This window comes from Pantherophis guttatus, chromosome 10, assembly GCF_059756535.1.
Source record: "Pantherophis guttatus breed Tessera chromosome 10, ASM5975653v1, whole genome shotgun sequence".
Classification (NCBI taxonomy): domain Eukaryota; kingdom Metazoa; phylum Chordata; class Lepidosauria; order Squamata; family Colubridae; genus Pantherophis; species Pantherophis guttatus.
The window spans coordinates 4914222-4939117 of NC_142072.1; the positions used below are offsets into that span (position 1 = coordinate 4914222).

The 24896-nt window shown below is 45.8% G+C and overlaps 3 protein-coding genes across 8 annotated transcripts in view; 2 read left to right on the forward strand and 1 right to left on the reverse strand.

Annotated features, from left to right (window-relative positions):
* LOC117677664 (cornifelin homolog) overlaps positions 1–7528 on the forward strand; it is a 29548-nt gene extending 22020 nt beyond the window's left edge. For all 5 annotated transcript variants that reach the window (XM_034438005.3, XM_060693862.2, XM_034438007.3 and 2 more), the window contains exons 2-4: positions 4542–4672; positions 6190–6326; positions 6760–7528. In XM_034438005.3, the coding sequence (XP_034293896.1) occupies positions 4542–4672; positions 6190–6326; positions 6760–6846 (355 nt within the window). In that variant the 3' untranslated portion in view covers positions 6847–7528. The remainder of the gene's footprint in view (positions 1–4541; positions 4673–6189; positions 6327–6759) is intronic.
* A 1630-nt stretch (positions 7529–9158) lies between these two features.
* Positions 9159–17023, forward strand: RABAC1 (Rab acceptor 1). 2 transcript variants are annotated; one of them, XM_034438003.3, is made up of 6 exons: positions 9159–9272; positions 10765–10864; positions 11469–11681; positions 13558–13655; positions 14054–14155; positions 16511–17023. In XM_034438003.3, the coding sequence occupies exons 2-6, from the start codon at positions 10785–10787 to the stop codon at positions 16597–16599; spliced, it is 582 nt and encodes a 193-aa protein (XP_034293894.1). In that variant the 5' UTR covers positions 9159–9272; positions 10765–10784; the 3' UTR covers positions 16600–17023. The 2 variants fall into 2 exon arrangements, with proteins under 2 accessions (XP_034293894.1, XP_034293895.1); XM_034438004.3 differs by lacking the exon at positions 9159–9272 and adding an exon at positions 9311–9655.
* A 5332-nt stretch (positions 17024–22355) lies between these two features.
* Positions 22356–24896, reverse strand: part of ATP1A3 (ATPase Na+/K+ transporting subunit alpha 3) — a 39390-nt gene continuing 36849 nt past the window's right edge. The window contains exon 23 of the mRNA XM_060693858.2: positions 22356–24068. Within this exon, the coding sequence (XP_060549841.1) occupies positions 24040–24068 (29 nt within the window). The 3' untranslated portion in view covers positions 22356–24039. The remainder of the gene's footprint in view (positions 24069–24896) is intronic.

Here is a 24896-nt window from a genome sequence, read left to right on the forward strand (position 1 = left end):
CCAACAACAACCCAACAACACATAACTCAGCGGCGCCAAAGGACGAGGCGCTAGTTAGAAGTGAGCTGCCTTGAAATCAATGGGATTTTCTTTCAACTGAATGTTTTTAGGATTGGATGTTAAGCTCATCGATTGTAGGCAACCCAAAGCTCAGTTAAATGTTTAATTCCCATTGATTGCAATAGGGTTTTTTTTTTCTCTCTCTCTTCATGAAAATCTCGTGGAACCTTGGAGGCTAACTTGGTTATTGTAGCCTGGGGTTTTCTCTTACTATAACAGATATATCTTCATGAATTCACTTCTCCTAAAACAAGGTTACCAGTGAGCAATTTAAAAAGCAACCAAAGAGAGAGAGAGAAAGAGCGAGAGAGAGAAAACAATTGGAGCGTTTTTGCTTTTCTCAGAGGTCTATGCTGTAGAGATCAGAAGGTGATCATGGAGAGAGAACCAACTGTCTGTGAAATCCTGAAGCTTGGCAGCAGGGCCTTATTATTCATTTTTTATTTATTTTTTGGTTTGATTTATATGCCGCCCTTCTCCGAAGACTCAGGGCGGCTTACAATGCGTTAAGCAATATTTATTTATTTGTTTAAATGTCTATACCGCCCTTCTCCAAATAGGACTCAGGGCGGTGCACAGCCTAAGTAAAAACAAAGCATACAAAATTTAAAAAACAGTGTTAAAATAATTAAATATTCTGGCCGTAAATTAAAACAACCCAATTTAAAATCAATTTAAAATTTAGCTCAAGCCAGCCCAGCCAGCCTTCATACTTTTGTATATTTTATACAAAGTCAGCTTATTGCCCCCACAGTCTGGGTCCTCATTTTACCTACCTTAGAAAGGCCGCACACATGTGTACAAGCCGTGCATGCAAGCAAGCCGCGCACGCTCACATTTTTGGTGCGCAGCGAACCTGTGGTAAAATTTTGTGAAACCCACCTCTGAGGCTAAAATATAAGTAGCCCTCAAGTTAGGATCACAACTGAGCACACAACAAAAGATGACGTTGCCAGCGAACCTGTGGTAAAATTTTGGGAAACCCACCTCTGAGGCTAAAATATAAGTAGCCCTCAAGTTAGGATCACAACTGAGCGCACAAAAAAAAGGACGTTGCCGGCGAACCTGTGGTAAAATTTTGTGAAACTCCCCTCTGAGGCTAAAATATAAGTAGCCCTCAAGTTAGGATCACAACTGAGCACACAACAAAAAATGACGTTGCCAAGTGAAACATTTGTCAAGTGAGTTTGCCCCCGTTTTACGACTTTTCTGGCCACCGTTGTTAAGTGATTCGTTGCATTTGTTATAAGTTAGTAAACATGGTTGTTAAGTGAATCTGGCTCCCCCCCCCTTAACTTGGCTTGTCAGAAGGAGATCGCAAAAGGGGATCACGTGGCACACACACACACACACACGGGACAATGCGACCATCGTAAATATGAGCCCGTTGCCAAGTGGCTGAATTTTGATCACCTCACTGTGGAGATGGTCGTAAGTGTGAAAAACGGCCATACGTTGCTTTTTTCGGTCCCGTTGTAACTTTGAACGGTCACTAAACGAAATGTTGTAAGTTGAGGAGTACCTGTATTGCTCATTCATATGGATTGTGGGTGAAGCAGAATCTGGGTCTCCTTAGTCCAGCACCTTCCCTGTTGTACCACGTTGGCTCTTATTTTGGTAGAGGTCAATGGAAGGAGAAGTTATTTGCAGAAACTCAAACTTATTTGCAGAAACTCAAACTCAAACTTAAACGTCAATGGAAGGAGAAGTTATTTGCAGAAACTCAAACTTATCATCGCCCACATGACCAAAACTCTGGATAACAAAGAAATGGTGTCCCACCCTTCAGGGTGTGTAGCTCCATCCTTCCATTTTCTCCTGCTCACCATTCCTTTCGATTCAGATAACCACACCACACCTGATTAGGCCCCACGTCATAAGCGTTCAACGTTTCATTGGAGGAGGGACCACTACAGACCTGGCCACCAGATTTGCAAAAAGGGGTTAGGTATGGATGTAGAAAAGGGACGCAGTGGCTCAGTGGCTAAGACACTGAGCTTGTCGATTGAAAGGTCGGCAGTTCAGCGGTTCGAATCCCTAGCGCCGCGTAATGGGGTGAGCTCCCGTTACTTGTCCCAGCTTCTGCCAACCTAGCAGTTCGAAAGCACGTAAAAAATGCAAGTAGAAAAAATAGGGACCACCTTTGGTGGGAAGGTAACAGCGTTCCGTGCGCCTTTGGTGTTTAGTCATGCCGGCCACATGACCACGGAGACGTCTTCGGACAGCGCTGGCTCTTCGGCTTTGAAACGGAGATGAGCACTGCCCTCTAGAGTCGGGAACAACTAGCACATATGTGCGAGGGGAACCTTTATCTTTTATGGATGTAGAGGGAAGTCCTTGCTCACAAACCACCATCCCAGACACTCAGATGTCCTTGGTGCTCTCTGAGCTGTGTTATTTGTTTGCAGATGCATTGTTACCAAAGTAGGTAACATCAACTGCATAACATCATTTACTGGGCTGGCAGACGAGTTTAGCTGAGCTCATAAAACCCATAAATATCCCTGTGTCTAGTTGTTTTGGCATGCATGATTTGAAAACGTCTCTCAAAAAGCCAGGCATGGTAGAGAACAGCCTATCCTACCTGAACTGAACCAGCAGCTGGTCTACCTGTCCCACTTCGTGTTTGTGGGAAATAAATATGCCGGGGCATCTGTGTTGCTTGATTTTTTTATTACAAACAAGTCTTAACTGAGTGCTGTCCAAACGCCTCCAGTTTGACCACGGTGCTACCACAAAACAAACAATTAAAACAAAGAGGCCCTTCCTTTTCCCCGGTGTAGCTCTGAGAAGGTGATTTTTTCCCCCTCTCCTGCTCTATGACTATCAGCTTCTCTTGGGTGTGATGGGAATATTTATGTCTCAAAGCTGTTCCTCAAACAGATATTTACAATCGAGGTCTTGTACCGTTCAGAGAAAGGTGTGTTGCCTTGCGCAAAATATTCATGGGGATGGACTGGGGCACAAATGGGATTGCTCTCGGAGAAACTTCTCACATTCCCCCCTCCCCGGAGGGGAAGAATTCAAAAGAAGAGCTCATGGGAATGGACTACAGCCCCAACATGGCCTGAATAGCAATGCCAGGGGAGGCCCAATCACTTCTGGATTGGCGGGTGCATCTCCCACGCTATAAAAAAGATGTTGAGACTCTAGAAAGAGTGCAGAAAAGAGCAAGAAAGATGATTAGACGACTGGAGACTAAAACATATGAAGAACGGTTTGCAGGAACTGGGCGTTCTCTAGTGAAGAGAAGGACCAGGGGAGAGAGGATAGCAGTCTTCCAATATTTGAGGGGCTGCCACAGAGAGGAGGGGGGTCAAGCTATTTTCCAAAGCACCCGAAGACCAAATGGAAACTGATCAAAGAGAGATTCAACCTAGAAATAAGGAGAAATTTTCTGACAGTGAGAACAATCAACCCATGGAACAGAAGTTGCCTTTGGAAGTTGTGGGAGCTTCATCACTGGAGGCTTTCAAGAGGAGATTGGACTGCCATTTGCCGGGGATGGTGTAGACTCTCTGGCTTGCGTGAGAGGAGTTGGACTAGATGACGTACAAGATTCCTTCCAACCCTGTTAATTTATCTATCATACAAAGGGTGTATAGGCTGACCATTCCCATCAGCTGTCACAAGGTGCCCTGAATGAGGGGGCATAGGAAGGGTGGGGGGTAGTGACAGTAATCCTAATCTCTCAAAAGAGATTCCAAAAGTTGGAGCTAATATTTATTTATTTATTTATTTTATTTTATTTTATTTTTAATTTGATTTATATGCCGCCCTTCTCCGGAGACTCAGGGTGGCTTACAATGCGTTAAGCAATAGCCTTCATACTTTTGTATATTTTATACAAAGTCAGCTTATTGCCCCCACAAACTGGGTCCTCATTTCACCTACCTTAGAAAGGATGGAAGGCTGAGTCAACCTTGAGCCTTGGAGAGATTCGAACCAGCAGTAATTGCAGGTAATAACAGGGTGCTTAGACCACTGTACCATCAAGGCTCATTTTATGGGTGAGCTTTGTGTCTGGGCTGCTTGGCAAGGGTCACAAACTGTCAGGGCACAATTTTAATGTCGCAGGGATGGGAAGAAAGGTTGACAGAGTCCGATCCTAGGTAGAGGCAGATATTTCTCTCTCTGGGCACACTGGGGGGAAAAAACTCCGCCTTGGTAACAGGAAGGGCATCCGGCCAGTAAAGACTCTGCTAGCTCCATTCAGTTGCCCAGACTCCACCCCGCGAGGGATTATGGGGTCGTTAAAAAAGGATGATGAGGGATGGGAAGAAATGTTGCCGGTTGTGAAACTGGTTGCCAAGTCTCTCAAGGCCCAAAGATTTCTTGGAGCTGATGGGGTAATCGAAATAATTGGTCTTCCTGTCCTCCTCCTCCTCCTCCTCTTTCCTGTCTTTCTGGCCCTCCTCCTCCTTCCTTCCTTCCTTCCTTCTTTCCTTCCTTCCTTCCTTCCTTCCTTCCTTCCTTCCTAGGGTTAACATGGCCTATCAATCGGAGGTGATCATTGATGCTCAGCCTCAACCTGCTGGCACCAGCTACACATTCAATAATCAAGGAAGCTGGAATTCAGAGCTGTGTGACTGCTTTTCTGACATGGGCATCTGTGAGTAATGGAGGCATTTGGGGATGCAAAGGCGTGGGGGGGAATCTCTCATGGCTGGGCTTTACATGGGAAAAGCAAGGACCATGAAAGGGTCAAACATGTCAAGATGGCAGCCACAAATGTGTAATCCTTTTCTGTGAATTGTATTTTGGCTTTTTTTCCACCCCAAACCACCTCAAATCATCATCATTTAATGACCCCATAATCCCTTGCGGGGTGGAATCTGGGCAACTGAATGGAGCTGAGTGTTTATTGGCCGGATGCCTTTCCTGTCGCCAATGCAGAGTTTTGTTCAGCAGATATATTCTCACTGTGCCCAGAGAGAGAGAGAAATATCTGCCTCTACCTAGGATCAAACTCACAGCCTCCTGACTGTGAGGCGAGAGCTCCACCTCTAGGCCACCACACCACTCTTTCAAGTCCATCACAAATACCCTAGCTCAAATCATAAATGCAGGTAGTCCATGACTCACAACCATAAATTGAGCCCAAAATTTCAGTTGCTAAGCAAGACAGTTGTTAAGTGAGTCGGGCTTCTCCATTGATTTTGCTTGTCAGAAGGTCACAAAAGGTGATCCCGTGATCCCGGGACAATACAACCGTCATAAATAAAAGCCAGTTTCCAAGTGTCTGAATTTTGATCACATGATCATGGGGATGCTGCGATGGTTGTAACTATGAAAAGCGTAGTAACTTCAAACGGTCATTAAAGTAATGGTTGTTTAGTGTCTGGCTGGGGAATTCTGGGAATTGAAGTCCACAAGTCTTTATTCATTACAGTTTTCTTCATTGTATTTATTTATTAGTTTATGAGTGGTGCTGTGGCCTAGAGGTGGAGCTCTTACCTCACAATCAGGAGGCTTTGAGTTCGATCCTAGGTAGAGGCAGATATTTCTCTCTCTCTCTCTGGGCACAATGAGAATATATCTGCTGAACAAAACTCTGCATTGGCGACAGGAAGGGCATCCGGTCATTAAAACACTCAGCTCCATTCAGTTGGCCAGACTCCACCCTGCAAGGGATTATGGGGTCAGAAAAAGGAGATGGTGATGATTTATTTATTAGTTTATAATTTATAATATATAATACAAAAATAGAAAAGATAACAGGAGGAAAATAAGGGAGGGAAATGGGAAGGGGAAAGTGTGGGAAAAAGGGAAAAAAGAAAGAAAAGGTGTTGACTTCCTACTCCCTTTGGTGCAGTAGAATAAGATAATAACATCAAGGCTCAACTTTTTACTTTTACGTAATAGTTTAAACTAGCCATTTCTGTAACAGCAAACCTATTCATCGTAAAACCCAAAATCAAAGTTTCATTTCCCCCCCCCCAACCTCAACCACAAAATCCAGAAACGGTTTCTGAAGGCCACAAGTCTTAAAAGTTGCCAAGTTTGGACACTCCTGAACTACAGCTTGGATAGTAGATATCTAAGGGGAAGAAAGTCATCTGTCGTTTTTATTTGTCTCTCAAGGAGTTTGGGAGAGAACCTCACACCCTCTTCCTTCCTTTTCTCCAGGTCTTTGTGCCACTTTTATACCCTGTGTTCTTGCCTGTCGGGTCTCGGAACAAGCCGGGGAATCCTTCTGCCTCCCATTTTTGCCAGGCTCTCTGATCGCCCTCCGTACAGGAGTGCGTGGAAAATACCGTATTCAGGTAAAAGGCGGAACGTCAAAAATAAAAATGCAAATTGAGTTTGGGGATAGAGGGTGGCTGGGACCGGATGTGACTATGCCTCTTTTCTTCCCTAAAGAGGAAGTCACCCTCCAGTGGTCGGTTTCAAATTATTCCACCACCGGTTCGCCGAAAATGTGAGTGTGCGCGCACGGCTTCCGTGCACGCATGCACACACAGCTTCCGTTACGCGGCGAGGCTCGACCAAGCAGCCTGCTCCCCACTATCTCTGCAAGCGGGAGCGAGCGGTTCGCCGAACTACTCAAAATTTCTGCTACCAATTCACCCGAACCGGTCTGAACCGTCTGAATAACACCTCTGTCGCCCTCCCCTCCTTCCTTCTTGATTCTCATCATGAGGTCCAGCCTCATCACCGACCCCCGTTTTAACTCAGCCCTTTTTTTTTTCCACCCAGGGGTCTATCTGTGAAGACTGGATGATCATGTCGTGCTGCCCACTGTGTGGACTCTGTCAGATGGCAAGAGAGTTGAACAGGAACTGAGAAGACAGAGAAGAGGTGGCCAGACTTCACTCTGGAGAAAGCAAAGGAAGAGTGGAAGAAATGAGTCAAGGGGGACAAAGCTAGCGCTGACAGATCTGAAGTGAGAAAGAAAGAGGACAGAAGATTACAACGGGATTAATTTTCCTATCTCTTTGTTGACTAGAGTTTGAAACTCCACAATGCAAAATCCTGCAAAAAAAAAAAAAAAAGAATATGCACCCAAACCCATAACCACACACACATATATTATAGGAGAAATGAGATTTAAATTTTTTACACCCCGTAAGGATTAGATATAATTATGAGTAAGTATGATAAGTCATACTTATCTTCTAGAAGTTGCTTTCTTTCTCTCTTTGGTGTCATCTAGTGGTCATCCAGAATCTTGCAGACCAGATCTGATCTGTCTGGTCCAGGGGTTTTCAAACTTGACAACTTTTAAGACTTGTGGATTTCAACTCCCAGAATTCTTCCATGCAGGCTGGGGAATTTTGGGAGTTGAGGTCCACAAATCTTAAAATTGCGAACTTTGGAGAGACCCTAGATTGAACTAGAAGATTCTGAATGCAGCTGCCTCTTGGTGCTAACAAAAGAGGAATATTCAATAAGCAGGGATTTTAATGTTTATTCCCTCTGTCATTTCCACCTTGAAATCTATGTCCTAATAAATCCTGATCTAAGACTCTGCTCGTTTTTTTTTTTTTTAAATAATTGCTACTTTTGGAAATGGAAACTGCTGCGTGCCTTTGGACAGCTTGGTAATGTGTTTATGTTTGAGAAAACCCCTCCTGGATTGTTCTTTTCCTCCATTAAATGTGTCGAAATCAGTTGATTTTTATGACTATAATTGAACATTTCAACACTTTTGAGAATGGCTGATGGTCGGATTCCGAAAGATCTCCTGGATGGAGAATTAGTGCAGGGAAAGCGCCTCAGAGGGAGACCACAGCTGCGATATAAGGATATTTGCAAGAGGGACCTAAAGGCCCTGGGAATGGACATTAACCACTGGGAAACCTTGACCTCCGATCGTTCAGCTTGGAGGCTAAAGATGCAGCCTGGCCTTCTCCAATTCGAAGAGACCCTTAGCCGAGGCAAAGAGGCAGTCCAGGAACCAGCGAAATCTGGGGGCTGGGCAGGGGACAGAATATATCTGCCCTCAGTGTGGAAGGGATTGCAACTCTCCAATTGGCCTTTTCAGTCACACTAGATCAGTGTTTCTCAACCTTGGTAGCTTGAAGATGGGTGGACTTCAAGCTTCCAAGGTTGAGAAACACTGCAGTAGATGGTGTTTTAGGACCTCTTTCCAGAGCACGATACCATAGTCTCTTGAGACTGAAGGATGCCAATGCCAGAAACCCCTCTGTAGACTAACACAGTTCTTCTACAATGTCTGTGCTGAAGTTATGAATCAGAAAGCCCAACCAGTTTTTGTTCTGGTTTTCTTGACAGAAAGAAAAACAAGATTTCATCTGCTGACTGGAAAAAATAACAATAAGATTTTCCTAACCATATTGCAATTGGCTGAATGCGTACAACAAAATGCAGAACTGAAGACGCTTACGTCAGGAATTAGTCATGCCTGAATCTAGCCGTTATAAAAATAAGGATTATAACTAACAACCCACGGTTAGCATTTTACCACGCATGCGTTTATTCTGACTTTAAAATGGAAAGCTAGTAACTATTTAACCAGGATACAGATACAGATACAGAACAGGAAGTGGAGTCCCAAAATATGTGTTTTTTTACAAAGCAAGTGAACTGGAATATCATTGCTAACAGAGCCTGGATAGCTCTGCAGACAGGTACTGTGATTTAACATCAGCTGTCTGCAATTAAAGTAAGTTCGAATCTCACCAGGCTCAAGGTTGACTCAGCCTTCCATCCTTTCTAAGGTAGGTAAATTGAGGACCCAGTTTGTGGGGGCAATAAGCTGACTTTGTATAATATACAAAAGTATGAAGGCTATTGCTTAACGCACTGTAAGCCGCCCTGAGTCTCCGGAGAACGGCGGCATATAAATCAAATTAAAAAAAAAAAACCAGTTGCTGTAGCAATGACAAATCTCAGTCAGTATTATTTGCAAATGTCCAAGACTACACCACCCCATCATCCTGAGTCAGTAATAGCTTTCAAGCTAAGAGCAGCGGGTTGGGGAAAAGGAAAGGCGTGATCCTGTTATTTTCTGCTGTGCATTAAACACGGTCAATAAACATTATTTGTTTTCAAGGATAGATATTAGAACAAAAATGGGCTGCTATTGACGCAAATGGCAGAGCTCGCCAGTAGGCGGCCAACAAAAGACTCTATTTCCCAGTAGGCTCCGCGCCTAGGAAAGTAAACATCCGCGCTCCACCCCGCCCTCCCTTTGCCACGCAGACCGATCGCTTCCGCCCAGGAGCTGCATTGGGTTCTGTTAAGAGGTGAGCGGGGTTCTGTTGCCAGGGGCAACCCCGGATGCAGGAGAGACTGGACCGCGCAGCATCGGAGGGACCTTTTTTTTTGTCCCTGGTCGTGGATGCCTGGGAAGAGAAACGGTTTTACGGGGGCGGCCAAGTTCTTTTTGCCAGTTTGCGGACGGAAACCTGGGAGACACACCCTGGATTCACGGGACAGCCCAACCATGAGCTCGGTTTAGAATTGGGCGCCCCATATGGGGCGGTGGGCTCATCCTGAGAGGGGGGCAAAGGATGGGGCGTATCCAGTCTCCAGCGCTGGCCGGATAAAAGCCTGTGATAGAGGCCCATATTAGCTGTTTTAAAGAAGAGAGAGAGAGAGGAAGGGCAAGGAAAGAAGAAGATAAGGGGTATTTACTAAAGACACGAGAGATTATAAAATGGTGTATTTTATGTGTTATTTTAGTGCAATTGCCTGATGGGAGGTAATATGGTGTAATGGTGCCGGCATCAGGCTAGAAACTGGGGGTCAGTGAGTTCTTGTTCAGCCTTAGATATGAAAGCCGGCTGGGGGACTTTGGGCCAATCACTAGGAGATGGTGAGTTCTAGTCCTGCCTTAGATATGAAAACCAGTTGAATGACTTTGGGCAAAATCACCTGGAGATGGTGAGTTCTAATCCTGCCTTAGGCATGAAAGCTGGCTGGGGGACTTTGGGCCAATCACCAGGAGATGGTGAGTTCTAGTCCCACTTTAGGAATGAAAGTCGGCTGGGTGACTTTGGGCCAATCACCAGGAGAATATGAGTACTAGTTCCACCTTAGGCATGAAAGCAACTGGGGGGTGTATTTATTTGTTTGTTTGTATCCCACCTTTATTATTTTTACAAATAAATCAAGGCGGTAAATATATCCAACATACCTTCTTTCATCCTCTTATTTTCCCTACAACAACAACAACCCTGTGAGGTGGATTTGGGCCAATCATTAGTAAATTGTGAGTTCTAGTCCCATGTTAGGCATGAAAGCTGGCTTGGATGACTTTGAGCCAAAGCCTGTTTTTTGTTTGTTTTTGCTAGCAAGCAATGAATAAGATGTGCTTTCATAGCAGGTGAGGTGAGGTTATGCATTGATGTCACTCTGGAAGGTCTGTCGTGCAGCAATGTATCAAGTATGTAAAGGAAGTCTATGGAGATTCTCAGTCATCCAAGTCATGGTTGTCCCAAAGGTGCTCTTTTTTCAAGAGTTAACTGGACTTTCTGTTTTTTCTTTGAAGACGTTTCGCTTCTCATCCAAGAAAGAGAGAGCTGAAGAAACTGCTTGGATGAGAAGCAAAACGTCTTCAAAGAAAACCCAGAAAGTCCAGTTGCCTCTTGAAAAAAGGGACAATTATGTAAAGGAAGGGAATGGGCCTCTAAATGACATCATTACTGTGGATAACATCATGAGGCATTCAGGGTCGGTTTTGAGCCTCAACCAATCAGTATTGTGCCTGACTCCCATATCTGTCTTTCTGTACAGCTTCTCAGTATTAATTTACCATGGCTGGTAAAACTGGACCAGAACATCTCTTTAATGCAGCCACTGAAGTCGAGACCACAGGAGCATTGTTGAGCAACAAGTAAGTTATGAGAAAATCATTTTGCTTTTCCTAGCTGAAGTGTTGCATACAACTCCTATCCTTCCCAGCCATCACAGCTAAGAGACATGCTGGCTCAAGAGGAATTGTGGGGTTCCTGGTGCTGTCTGAGCTTGGTTGTTTTCTTGCAGACATTTCGTTACCCAACTAGGTAGCATCATCCGTGCTAGAAGGGAGCAGGATTTGATTGGAGTTTTGTTTATTTATTTTTATTGTTGGTCTAGTGTTAATCTTGGTGTTAATTTCTGCTCAACTGGGTGTTGATTGCTGGTGAGGAAATGTTTGGGTCTCTTTCTTTCCTTTCTGGCATTTTGATTGTCTTTTTGGAATGGTGTATAAACGTTGTTTATCTCTATGGGCCTGTCGATGGCCGATTTGTCTGAGTGAAATTCCTCAAGAGGAATTGTCATTTAACATTCTGAGGACAACGGAGCTGGAACGCTGCTTTTTAAAAAGAGCTGGGGTCTATGGAGATAGTCATCCAAGTCATGGTTGTCCCAAAGGTGGGTTGTTGTTGTTTTTTTCATGTTTATTTGAAGACCATTCTTCTAATTCTTTCCTGGCCTTCTGACTTTGTCCCTTCCAGGATTAACATCCCAGCACTTTTGCCCCAAGGCCCAGCTAAGGAATGGCTAGATCAGCGTCGGGCTACCATTCGCCCCTGGGCCAACTTCGTGGACCAGAGGCGTTTTGCAAAGCCTCAGAATTTTGGGGAACTGTGTAAACGGCTTGTCCGCAACGTGGAATATTTCCAGAGCAATTATGTCTTTGTCTTCCTGGGACTTATCGTCTATTGCCTGTGAGTAGATTTGATTGCTTCTTTGTTTTACTTGTGTGGGTGAGGAATTCTCCTGATTCTGTGCTGCAAATATCACTGATGATAGCAATGGCAGTTAGACTTATATACCGCTTCACAGTGCCTTACAGCCCTCTGTAAGCAGTTTACAGAGTCAGCATATTGCCTCCAACAATTTGGGTCCTCATTTTACCCACCTCGGAAGGATGGGAGGCTGAGTCAACCTTGAGATGGTCAGGATTGAACTTCTGTCAGTGGGCCAGAAGTTAGCCTGCAATGCTACATTCTAACCACTGTGCCCCATGGAAGGGAGGGAGGGAGGGAGGGAGGAAGGAAGGAAGGAAGGAAGGAAGGAAGGAAGATAGCAGTAGCACTTAGACTTATATACCGCTTTACAGTGCTTTACAGCCCTCTCTAAGCAGTTTATAGAGTCAGTCTATTTCCCCCAACAATCTGGGTCCTCATTTTATCGACCTCGGAAGGACGGAAGGCTGAGTCAACCTTGAGCCTGGTGAGATTTGAACTGCCAAGTTGCAGGCAGCCGGCAGGCAGCAGAAATAGCCTGCAGTACTGCACTCTCACCACTGCGCCCCCACGGCTCACATACTTTCCACAGACTTTCATTTGTGCAGGGCAATCCCTTGATAAATGCAACCACCTTTAATACTCACAACCCGTGGAATCAAAACTCTGCTCCCTTGAAATGTGCATTTCGAGAAGACGCTTCTAGCACCCAATTGTGGGAAAGCATGAAGAGGAAATGTGTTTGCCTAAATTCCCTCCTGTAGTTTGCGCCCGTGTATTAAGCTGTATGTTTAAAGACGCAAGCAGATCAGCAGAAGAGTCCCATTTCTGTGCCCAAGGGCATCGGTGCGTAGGGGATAAGGAAGGGTCAAACCACAACGCACGCATCACAAGCAAAAAATGACAACTTACATTGTTGCATCCGACATTGGGATGCAAGGATACACAGCGAGCTTTGCATCGTGACATTGCCACATGCATTTTGTCATCTTGATGTAACCTCCGTTTGCTACAAATGCCTGACTCTGTTCTTGGCAATGTCACTGATTCAGTGCTCGCTTGGATAAAATCCTGTCTACAATATACATCAAGGGAAAGGATTCTGAGTGGCCTATACTTAGACACATTAGGGAGAATTCGGGGCCTAGTAGATAATCCCCCTTTTGTTCCCGGGCATATACAATTTTATAGATTTTATTTATTATTTGTAGAGCTTTTAGAAAATAACCACCAAGGAAGACCTGTAAAGGAATTAATACACTACCAGAATATATAAGTAATGATTAGGGGACTGGAGGCTAAAACATATAAAGAACGGTTGCAGGAACTGGGTATGTCTAGTGTGATGAAAAGAAGGACGAGGGGAGACATGATAGCAGTCTTCCAGTATCTCAGGGGCTGCCCCAAAGAAGAGGGAGTCAAGCTATTCTCCAAAGCACCTGAGGGCAGGACAAGAAGCAATGGGTGGAAACTAATCAAGGAGAGAAGCAACTTAGAACTAAGGAGAAATTTCCTGACAGTTAGAACAATGAATCAGTGGAACAACTTGCCTCCGGTAAATACTCCCAACACTGGAAGTTTTTAAGAAGAGATTGGACAACCATTTGTCTGAAGTGGTCTAGGGTTTCCTGTCTGAGCAGGGGGTTGGACTAGAAGACCTCCAAGGTCCCTTCCGACTCCGTTATTCTATTTTAGTCTAGTGTATACGTATAAAATTCTTCCATTCTTAGTGGGTTCAGCCAGGTTTTTATTAATTCAATTTTAATTCCATGGAATTAGCAAGAAAATTAGGGTGCTCCTCCGTGTTGTTTCATGATGCATTTAACCCCACTGGTCTTTCCTTCTCACCCGTTAGCATCACCTCACCTTTACTTCTGATTGCGCTTGCTGTGTTCTTTGGGGCTTGTTACATCATGTACTTGAAGACCCAACAGTCACAGCTTGTTCTGCTTGGTAAGTAGCAATCTTTTGCTCCCACGGGGCTTTGCTGGCTGGGGAATTCTGGGAATTGAAGTCCTCCAGGCTTAAAGTTGCCAAGGTTGGAGACCCCTGCCTTAGATAGCTCACTTAAAAGCATTCTCTTGACAATAAAAGTCCTTGAAAGCTACAGTTCCAAGAATAACCACCAGATGGTGCTGCACCAACATGAACAATGTCCGTCTTGCACACAAATGTCCATATTTTGCTAGGCTCCAGCCTTCTCACCTATTTCTAAACCACAGAAAGCAAAAATTTGACCTCAAAGCTGGCATCTCTTCGGTCAGGCATTCCAGGCTGCCCCCTTCTCTCTCTTTTTTTAAAAAAAAATTGGAACCCAGCCTGCTTTCTAACTCAACTGTCTTTCCCTGTAGGGCGAGAACTCAGCACAGCCCATCAATACAGTCTGGCCGGAGCTGTCTCTTTTCCTTTCTTCTGGCTGGCAGGCGCCGGCTCAGCCGTCTTTTGGGTGCTGGGTGAGTAAACAGGAAAACCACCGTTCTGGGTGGACTGCCCTCATCTGCCTTGCGGGCTCCTTGGTGCTTCTCTGAGTTTGGAGGGTTTCTTGTGGACGTTTCATTCCCAAACTAAGTAACATCATCCGTGCTAGAAGGGAGTGAGGTTTGCAGAATGGAGGAGGAGGAGGAGGAGGAGGAGAAGGGGAAAATCAGTGGAGTCCTTGGTGCTCTCTGAGCTTGATTGTTTTCTTCCAGACATTTCATTCCCAAACTAGGTAACATCATCAGTGCTAGAAGGGAATGGGGCTTGCAGAATGAATGAGAAGAAGAAAGGGAGGAGGACGAGGAGGACGAGGAGGGGGGGGGAAATCAGTGGAGTCCTTGGTGCTCTCTGAGCTTGTTGGTTTTCTTGCAGACATTTCATTTATTTATTTATTTATTGGTTCAATTTATATGCCGCCCTTCTCCGGAGACTCAGGGCGGCTTACAATGCATTAAGCAATAGCCTTCATACTTTTTGTATATACCTGCTTAGTAGGGCTTTTTGGCCCTCCCTAAGCAGTGTTCTTTTTTATACAGTCAGCTTATTGCCCCCACAATCCGGGTCCTCATTTTACCTACCTTGAAAGGATGGAAGGCTGAGTCAACCTTGAGCCTGGTGAGATTCGAACTCGCAGTAATTGCAGGCAGCTGGTGCTACTTAACAGCACTTTAATCTGCTGCGCCACCAAGGCTCTTGGGCTCATTCTCAAACTAGGTAACATCATCCGTGCTAGAAGGGAGTGAGGTTTGCAGAATGGATGAGTAGGAGAAAGGGTGGAGGAGGAGGAGGAGTTCATTGGGGTCCTTGGTGCTCTTTGAGGTTGGTGGTTTTCTCGCAGACGTTTCATTCCCACACGAGGGAACATCATCAGTGCTGGCAAAGAGCACCAAGGGCTCTGAGCTACAAATACTCTCTGTTATCATTACTCATCTGTCTTTGCTCATATTTTGAACCATGCATGTTTGATGGCCTTAACCCATTTTTTGATTACCGCTGATGATCCCTGATTAGGGCTTTGGATATTTTCATTGTTGCCACAGCAACAATTGCAAAGCCTAATTGTAAAATTAAGCGTTCTGATTTTCTCCTCCTGTTGCTTCTTCCTTGCAGAAGAAAACCTAATGCCAATTTAATGCCAGTTTGAAAAGAGGGGTGTGTGAATACCTTAACTTTACATAGGTCCTTCTCAGGAACTGCAACCCCGTTAAAACCTGCTCTCTGGGATTCTGTTCCATCATACTGTGTGTTTGAATCTTTCCTTCCTTTTCCTTTCTACTCTGGTTCATCCAGTTTTTGTCCTAAGACAGGGGTGTCAAAACTCAAGGCCCCTGGGCCCGATCCGGCCTGCGGGGTGCTTAGATCTGGCCCATGGGGGCCACCCTGGAAATGAACATGCAAGAAGGGAGAGGAAAGGAGAAAGGGAAAGAGGAAAGACAAAGAAAAAGAAGGGAAGATGGGAAGAGAGCAAGGAAGGAAAAACAAAGGAAGAGGGGAAGGAAGAAGAAAGGAGAATGAAGAGGGAAGGAAAAAAGGAAGGAAGGAAGGAAGGAAGGAAGGAAGGAAGGAAGGAAGGAAGGAAGGAAGGAAGGTGTCAGCACTTCAAGCTGCATTTACTCTAGTGCTGACATAAGAAGGAGAGGCGGAGGCGTCTGGAAAGGGACGTTTGACTTTTCACCTACTTATTTTCCCTGGAGATAATATCCCCTAGGAGATGGGATGGGAGGGGGGAAATTCCTTTGAGCTGGAGCGGTACATTGGGGTAGAATGACTTGGAAGATGGCCAATGAATGCAGGGCAGTGGGGAACGGAAAGGGAGGGTTTTGGGTCTGGAAGTCAGTGTTGGCTTCTGTGGAGTCGGATTTTAGAATGTCGTGCTTAATAAATAGGAGTTTTCCTTCAGAGACTTTGTTTGAAATGCAATTTATTTGAGACGACCTCGAAACCTGACGAAGGAAGGAAGGAAGGAAGGAAGGAAGGAAGGAAGGAAGGAAGGAAGGAAGGAAGGAGATTATAATGAGAAGGAGGGAGGGTCTGAGGGAAGTCCTGCCTTAGCCCTAACCTGATATGAGTGACATCGATTGGCCACACCCACCCTGACCACGCCCACTCTGGCCATGCCTACCCAGACCACACACACCCAGCCCTCCCCCCCCCCAGATCAAACACAAACATGATGCGGCCCACAGTGAAATCGAGTTTGACATCCCTGCCCTAACAGATCCTTAGGAGCTCTTAAGACAAAAAGTCCATGACTGTGAACCTGAGACGAGGAAGAGCTAGATCACCCCATGGCCTCCTTTCCCATCATTTCTCCTATCATTCTCTTGCAGGCGCCACCTTGGTCGTCATTGGTTCCCACGCCGCCTTCCATGAACTGGAATCCGCGGAGACCGACGACCTGCAGATGGAACCCGTGTAAAAAAAAAAGAAAAGAAAAGCTGCAGCCCTTCCTCTTGGATCCATGTCTCCCTCCGTCCCCCTCCCCCATTTGCTGTTACATTGCCTATGTATCCAGTGCTGCTATTTCGTTCAACGTCAGGATGCCAGCTTAGATTGCAATTCCCTCCGAATCTTGAAAACTCCCCGTGGCTAACCCTATGTCGAGGATTTCTGATTTTTTTCAGATATTTCTCCATCTCTGAAAAGTCTTATTCCCGGTGGCCGTGGGCTGTTTTCATTCAGCATATAATAAAATGCTGCTGTTAAGATTCTTTCCTCTCTAGGTTTTTTAGATCCCATCATTGGCATTTCCCAATAGCTTAGAAGCCCCACCTGCAAAACCTCCTGCACTCAGCCTCCTCCTGCCTCTGATCCGTTTAACATTAAAGAAACGGTGACATTCATCCATGCCTCCTCGTGAGTGTTTTTTTTATTTATTTATTTTTATTATTTTATTTAATTTATATACCGCCCTACTCCCGAAGGACTCAGGGCGGTGAACAGCCACAAGATAAAAATACATCACACAAAAGTTAAAAACCATTTAAAAGTACATTAAATAATTTTGGCCCAAAAAACGAATTTAAAAACGCCCAATTTGTATAAAACTTAAAAGCAAATTTTAACGGGTACCGCCCAAGGTTGCAGTGACCCACAGGATTACATCAAGTCTTTTATACCTGATGACTCTGCTAAGTTCCCTGCCAAGGTCTGCAGCTTATTCAGCAGCGCTGCGTCAAAATTACCCTCTCGTAGGTATCGTGCATGGCTGCCGCGCTGGTCTGTCAGAGATGGAATATAGGAAAAGCAAAGCCATCAAGCTAGATCTCTGCATTTGCCCTTCAGAAAATTAATCCAGGCGCTTGACATGGGTTTATTTTTAATAGCTTGGGGATGTTTCGATATTCCAGCATCGTTAAGGCTGGTTCACACGAGACATAATGAAAAGGCATCTCATCTTACGGAAATCTTTTCCAAAGGTACAGAAGAGATGTTGTTATTTTTTTTTAAACGCTCCTGTTAGTCTCCTCTGCAATATTACTGCCTTGATTGAGCATACGGGTAGTTCTCGACTTACAACAGTTCATTTAGTGACCTGTTGTGGCCTGTCGGCTGCTGGGCCTCCAGCAACCGAATCAAATGAGGTGGCATGGGAGTCAGGGTCAGCATCAAGGCAACTGAGAGCTCCGAGGGGGAAGAGGGAATGGAAGGGGCAGAGAGGGAGAGACAGAGGCGGAACCTGGGCTGTCCGTCAGCTTTCAGATGGAGAGTCAACAGCCCCCAGGTCTGGAGGTGGCTGATGAGGAAGAGGAGGAACAGCTGGGTCCAGTGCCTGATGCACAGATGAGCAGAAGGCAGAGGAGAGGAGAGCAGTGGAAATCCATGAGCCGGTCATTGGGACAGAAGAGCCACCGCTGCTAGCGAAGCCCCACCCTATCTCTGGAGATAAAAGGCAGGGGGCAGAGATGAATAGATGTGGCATGCACCCCATTTTTGGGCCTTTTTGGGGAGCCTTTTTTCTGCCCTTTTCCAGCCTTTTTTTGCCCGTTTTTGGGGCTTTTTTTCTGAAAAAACGGGCCAGAAAAAGGCCGAAAAAAGGCTCAAAAACGGGGCGTGCGGAGGCCAAAAACCGGCCAGTGGGTGGGCAGGGCTTCAGCAATATTCGGTCTATAAGATGCACATACATTTTCACCCCCTTTTGGGAAACAAAAAAGTGCATCTGATAGTCCAAAAAAGACGGTGCTTGTTCCATTTCCCATCCAATATTACTCAGTTTTGGAAATGGAGAGCTTGAACTGTCTAGTCGGACCAATGGCTAATATTCTAGCAATATTAGATAATACGTTCCTGATAAGATCATTCCGTTCTGTTCATAGTAGCGGGACGTCTCCATGGCTTCCCGGAGAATTTTTTTTTTTCCACGGGGCAAAGTCTACGGTGGGCAAACGCGGCCTCTGTCACTCGAGCGAGCGCGAGAGAGAAAAGCCTCAAAGGAGAATTAATAATGGGACACTTTCCTGGTGTATATAATTACTCCTCCATAAACTTAGCCAGCGTGGCTGATAATTGTCCAGCTTTCTGCATTGGATTAGGGCCCAAAGCCGCAGACTCAGTTCAGTGGTGGGACTCAGCCGGTTCGGGAGAATCGGTTGCTAAATTATTTGAATCCCACCACTTTCTTTCAGTTCCAAGAAAGAAGATTTCAACAAAACGTTAGGAAAGGTTTTTAAATTGTGGTTTTTAAGTAGAAGTAGTCGCTTTAGCAGAGGGGGGGTTGCTTTGCCTTCATGAAATCCTGGCGAGCTATTCTGATCATGAGTCATGGAGCATCTCGTTCTCCCCATCAAGTTAGGCTTCATGGCTTTAGAAATATTTCTATTTTTTGAATCCTTTGTTAAGGAAACTGTCCAGTCCTCCAAAGCAATTTGGAGCCAGTTTGGTCTAGTGGTTGAGGCACCCATCTAGAAACCAGGAGATTGTGAGTTCTAGTCCTTCCTGAGGCATGAAAATGGCTGGGTGACTATCAGCCAATGACCAGGAGATCGAGTCCCACTTTAGGCATGAATGTTTGGGCCAATCACCAGGAGGCCGAGTTCTAATTCTGCCTTAGGCATGAGAGCAAGCTGGGTGACCGGGCCAATGACCAGGAGACAGTGAATTCTAGTCCTGCCTGAGGTATGAAAATGGCTGAATGACTTTGGGCCAATGACTAGGAGACGGTGAGTTCTAGATCTGCTTTAGGCATGAATGTTTGGGCCAATCACCAAGAGACTGTGAGTTATAATTCCACCTTAGGCATGAGAGCCAGCTGGGTGACTGTAGGCCAATGACCAGGAGACGGTGAGTTCTAGTCCTGCCTGAGGCATGAAAATGGCTGAATGACTTTGGGCCAATGACCAGGAGACGGTGAGTTCTAGATCTGCTTTAGGCATGAATGTTTGGGCCAATCACCAGGAGACCCGAGTTCTAATTCCATTTTAGGCATGAGAGCCAGCTGGGTGACTGGGCCAATCACCAACAGATGGTGAGTTCTAGTCCTGCTTTAGGTGTGAAAATTTGGGCCAATCACCAAAAGAATGTGAAAGCCAATTGTGGGACTTTGAGTCTTGTCTGTCCCTCTCTCTCTCTCTCTCTCAGTCCAGCCCATCTCACAGGGTTGTTGTGGGAAAATGAGAGAAGGAAAGGAATATTATGTATGTTCATCACCTTGAGTTTGTTTTTATATATAAAAATAATAAAGGTGGGATATAAATAAATAAATAGGGAGTATTTCAGGAGAGGCACAAGAAAGATGACCTAATTATTTGCAATGAGAGGTGATTTTTATTTCAAGGGCACTCACCTAGGACTCCAACAAGCTTCCGCATTCGGGTGTTCAGTCAGTTGGAAATGGCGTGTGCGATTCATTAATGATTTTTTTGGGGGGGCTACCAGAAATAGGATGCAGTATCTGGGATGACCACCAGGTGGCAAAAGGATTTATTGTACGAGCTCAGATGTGGTAGCTCAATGTTTTCAATAAATGGACGATGGTGGACATATTTACGGACCTTCCTCCTATTACGTTAACAATTTCCAAATAATAATATCAAAAGATAATTTCCTTTCTTCCTTTTGCAATGGACAGTGTCTTTTACTTGAATCCAGTGCTTTGTTTCTCAACCCTGGCCATTTGAAGATGGGCAGACTTCAATTCCCAGAATTCCCCAGCCAGCCATAGAATAGAAAATAGAAAATAGAAAATTAGAATAGAATAGAATAGAAAATAGAAAATAGAAAATTAGAATAGAATAGAATAGAAAATAGAAAATAGAAAATAGAAAATAGAATAGAATAGAATAGAATAGAATAGAATAGAATAGAATAGAATAGAATAGAATAGAAATAGAATAGAATAGAATAGTTGGAAGGAACCTTGGGAGGTCTTCTAGTCCAGCCCCCTGCTTAGGCAGGAAACCCTACACCACTTCAGACAAATGGTTATCCAACATCTTCTTAAAAACTTCCAGTGTTGGAGCATTCACAACTTCTGGAGGCAAGTCGTTCCACTGATTAGTGCCCATCATCCTTGCATTCCAAAAGGAGGGAACGCATTGCACCCCCCCCTCCTCCGTCCTTTCGCTCTGCAGTTCTCCCTGTGCTTCTTCGCTCTTTCCATTTCACACAGTTTCCATTTATAGAGCAGTTTCATCTCCGGCCGTGACTCAGAGTTGGAGATCATGTGAGCAGCTCTTCAACCCTCAGGAAGATTTGCAAGGCCTCTCCAAGACCTGCCTAATCCAGGCAGGAGGACATCATCATCATCATCACCATGGCAGCCTGCGTCTTGTTCTCCATCCTTCCGTTCCCTTATGACCTGCTCCTTCTCCTCTTCTCCCTCCCACCCTGGATGGAAAAAAAAAAAACAACCCCACCCTAATCCAATTACATGAACCGCATTAAGCAGTATCTTAATGCAGCAGACTGCTAAGCCAAGAAGGATGGCGGGATAATAGCCTTCAAGGGGGAACTGAGGTAAAATCTCGAAAAAGATCCTAGAGTCGAAATGCTATAAGGCTGACGATGCTAATTCCCTCTAACCTTTTCCTCCTTGGATGCTTGTTTGCCTTTGCCCACCCCACTTATAGACAGCTCTAAACTAGATGGGGTTGTCTTCAGCAAAATCAACTTTGGGTCGACTTATTTTCCAAAGCACCAGCAGGCCAGGACAAAAAAACCCAAAAAACAATGGGTGGAAACTAATCAAGGACAGAAGCAACCTGGCATTAAGGAGACACTTCTTAACAGCGAGAACAATTAACCTATGGAACAGCTGGCCACCAGAAGTTGTGGGTGCTTCATTACTGGAGGTTTTTAAGAAAAGGCCGGACAGCCACCTATCTGAAATGGTACGGGTTCTTCTGCTTGAGCTGGGGGTTGGACTAGAAGACCTCGAAGGTCCCTTCCAGCTTTTTTTTAATTATTAAAATGTCACCCCCAAGGCCATTTCACCCACTTTGGCTGCGGTTCAGAGGCACGTAGGAGTCTTGAACAAACACAATTTTCCAACTCCAGCTTCACTTTCAGCAGAGTCAGGATGTGCAAGCCACTTAAGGAGTGGCTGGCTCCGGGTTTTTTTTTATTGTATTGATTTTTTAAAAAATTTATTTATTTAGAGAATTTATATAGCCGCCCACTCTCTTTCAGTGTCTCTGGCTGGCTTTATTATAATCACAGTACTTGCATCCTGTTTTTCATTGCATGGAAAGTCTTTGGAGAGCCGTGTTCAAATCCTTCGGGCTAGAGATCATGGTTGTCTTCAAATGGAACATTCCCCCCCCCCCCCGTTCCTTCTTCCAGAGATTTGGAAGTTCTCTTCCAGATCTTTGCTTTGATCCAGCGCAACCCATAATTTTATGGCCTCAGTGCATCCCCTTTTTCTGCATTACAGATAGATGGCGTCGGGGTGGGACTCACTTACCTTCCCTACCGGTTCGCTCGGCATTCCGCACATGCTCTTTGCTCTCTCTTGTGTCTACCGCGCATGTGCACAGCCTCCAAAATGTGGTTAAATAGGACGGCATTACATCCGGGTGGATGGGCGGGGCCTACTGCAGTCGCCGCTACCAGTTCGCACGAACCGGCTGAATCCCACTACTGGATGGAATCTCCCCTACCTTTTCTTTCTTATTTCACAACGCATCCAACCCCACCCCCACCCCCGGCATATACAATGAGGCGTCCACATATCTCATATTAAATATTCCACTTCTTTAATTATTTGTTAAATCGGTTGGGTTGTTGTTGTTGTTGTTGTTGATTGGTTTCACACGACGACACGATCCCGAAAGGGGAAGGGGAGATGGGACAGAAAACAATGACCTGACATTTATGTCCCCGCTCCCCTCACCTCCCACCTTACAAAGAATATAAGGGTTGGTGTGATGAGTGGGGCAGGCCCAGAGCGATCAAGCCGCCTTCGACCCACCAGGAGTGAGCGATGCCTTCCCTCCCGCCCCCTCTTGCTTAGAGAGGGGCTCTATGGGGAAGGGGCTATGGCTGAAGTCGCAGGCTCAAATAACAGGAGCGCATCTGACCAAGGGGAGGAGGCAAAGTTAAGCACCGGTGGGGAGACAGCCCGAAACGTCACCCCCCTCTCCTGGGTGGGTTGCGGGCAACCACCCGAAGGCCGTCTGGTCTCCGATGGATGGGCAGACCCCTGGAGGGAAGGTGGCTTAAACGGCTGCCACGATGCTAGCAGAGCAAATGTACATGCAGGAGAAAGAGGTTTCACCCCCGTTTAGGTTTGCATTTACACATCTACAGAGTCAGACTCCAGGGATTTAGGGCAGGGGGGTCTCCAAAATCTGGCCACTTTAAGACTCATGGACTTCAACTCCCAGAATTCCCCAGCCAGCATGTCTCCAATTCTGGGAATTGAAGTCCCCAGCTATGATTGGCTGGGGAATTCTGGGCGTTGAAGTCCACGATCTCTTAAAAGCGGCCATGTTGGGAGATTCCCTGGTTTAAGGGAAAGGGGAATGAAAAAAAAATCCCGCTGCTTTTTAGTCTAAAAATGAAAGAGTTTCAGAGGATGTCCGGGAAGCTTTGCTGGGCAGTGAAACGAATCCCGGCTAATCTCTGTCCTTTCTCATTTACACAAGCACAGGCACACACAATCACCCGTACACAATCACCCACTTGCACACAGGGGAACGGAAATGGGGGAACACATATTGGCACAGCCGGGGTTGAGGGTCGGTGGGTGGGGATGGTGAGGAGAGCAGGAATTCAGCTCCCCCCAATCTAATCTCTTACTAGCGCTAACCGGGTCATCATCCTTCCCCCTGCCCCCCTGCCCCCCACCCCACCCCCAAACCCCCCTACCCCCCCATCCCTGTTTGGTTTCTCATCTCCGAGGCAAGTTGTTTTTCGAAGTGGCTGGTCCCTGCGTTCAATCCCAGCTCCAGAAGGAAATTTTGAGTTGTTGGACGTTTTGCAGAGGTCAAGAAAGATTGACAAACACACAACACACCCCTCCCATGGCATGTTTCCCCCCCTCCCTCTCTCACACACACATACACGGACCCTCTTCCCGTAGACTGCCTCTAGAAACCGAAGCAGAATTTGGCAGAGAGGAGAAGTGGGTGAGAGGCGGGATGGAGGAGGGGAGGGTGTCCCTCCCTTAAATCCAGACTGGGACATGCATGCAGGACAGGACAAGTCAGGTGTTCCATTTGGGTGGGTGGGGGGATGGGGGGGCTGGGGAAAAAGGAGTGGGGAAGGAAGATTCGTTTGGTTGTTCCTCTGTCCCGGCATGTGATTCTGGTGTTGTAATCTCTCATAGTCATGAGGGGGGGCAAGAGGGAAGATTAATTTGGGAGGGTCAAGATTCCCCCCCCAACAGGGGAGGCAACCAGCAATGGACACAGGAAGAGATTCAGTAGTAAGTCTCTTTCTCCACCCATCCTGCAAGGAAAAAAAGGAATATCCATGAGGCATTCATGGCAGGATGGCCATTCGAAGCCCACCCACCCCAGCCCTCCTGGCTGTCCTTATTTATAACCCCCACCACCACCCTGCCAGGTAAGATGATGAAGGTTATGAAAATAACGACAAGAAAAATGGCTGAAGAAATTGCTCTCGATTCTGTAGGGTGGATAAGAGGACCCCCAAACGTCTGCCCTCAAAACAGACCCTTGCCTTTGGAAATGAAGCGAGGAAGAAAGGAAAGAAAGAAGGAGGAGGGAGAGGATTGAGAGCAAGGGAAGGGGAAGGGGGTAAAAAAGAAGAAGGAAAAAGGGAAAGAAAGAAAAGAGAGGAAGGAAGGAAGGCAAAGAAAGACAAGAGAAAGGGGGAGAGGGGGAGGGAGGAAAAAAGGAAATGAAAAAGAGAGAGATGGGAAGGAAGGAAAAGAAAGAAAAGAGAGAAAGGAAGGGAGGGAGGAGGGAGGGAAGGAGGAAAAAAGAAAGGAAAGGAAAGGAAAAGAAGAGAGAAAGGAAGGGAGGGAAGGAGGGAGGGAGGAAAAAGGAAAAATAAAAAAGTCAGAATGGAAGGAAGGAAGGAAAAGAAAGGAAAGAAAGAGAAAGGGAGGGAAGAGGGAGGGAGGGAGGAGGGAGGGAGGAGGGAGGAAAAAGGAAATGAAAAGAGAGAAAGGAAGGAAGGAAGGAAAAGAAAGAAAAGGAAGAGAAAGGAAGGAGGGAGGGAGGAAAAAGGAAAAGAAATAAAAGAAAGAGAGGGAGGGAGGGAGGGAGGGAAGGAAGGAAGGAAGGAAGGAAGGAAGGAAGGAAGGAAGGA

What these genes read in the sequence shown, in the direction of transcription:
- RABAC1 (XM_034438003.3), top strand. Translation starts at nt 10,785, where the DNA reads ATGGCTGGTAAAACTGGACCAGAACATCTCTTTAATGCAGCCACTGAA. An exon ending in GGACTTATCGTCTATTGCCT is followed by an intron (nt 11,682 to 13,557) that starts GTGAGTAGATTT and finishes CTCACCCGTTAG; the next exon opens with CATCACCTCACCTTTACTTC. An exon ending in GTCACAGCTTGTTCTGCTTG is followed by an intron (nt 13,656 to 14,053) that starts GTAAGTAGCAAT and finishes CTTTCCCTGTAG; the next exon opens with GGCGAGAACTCAGCACAGCC.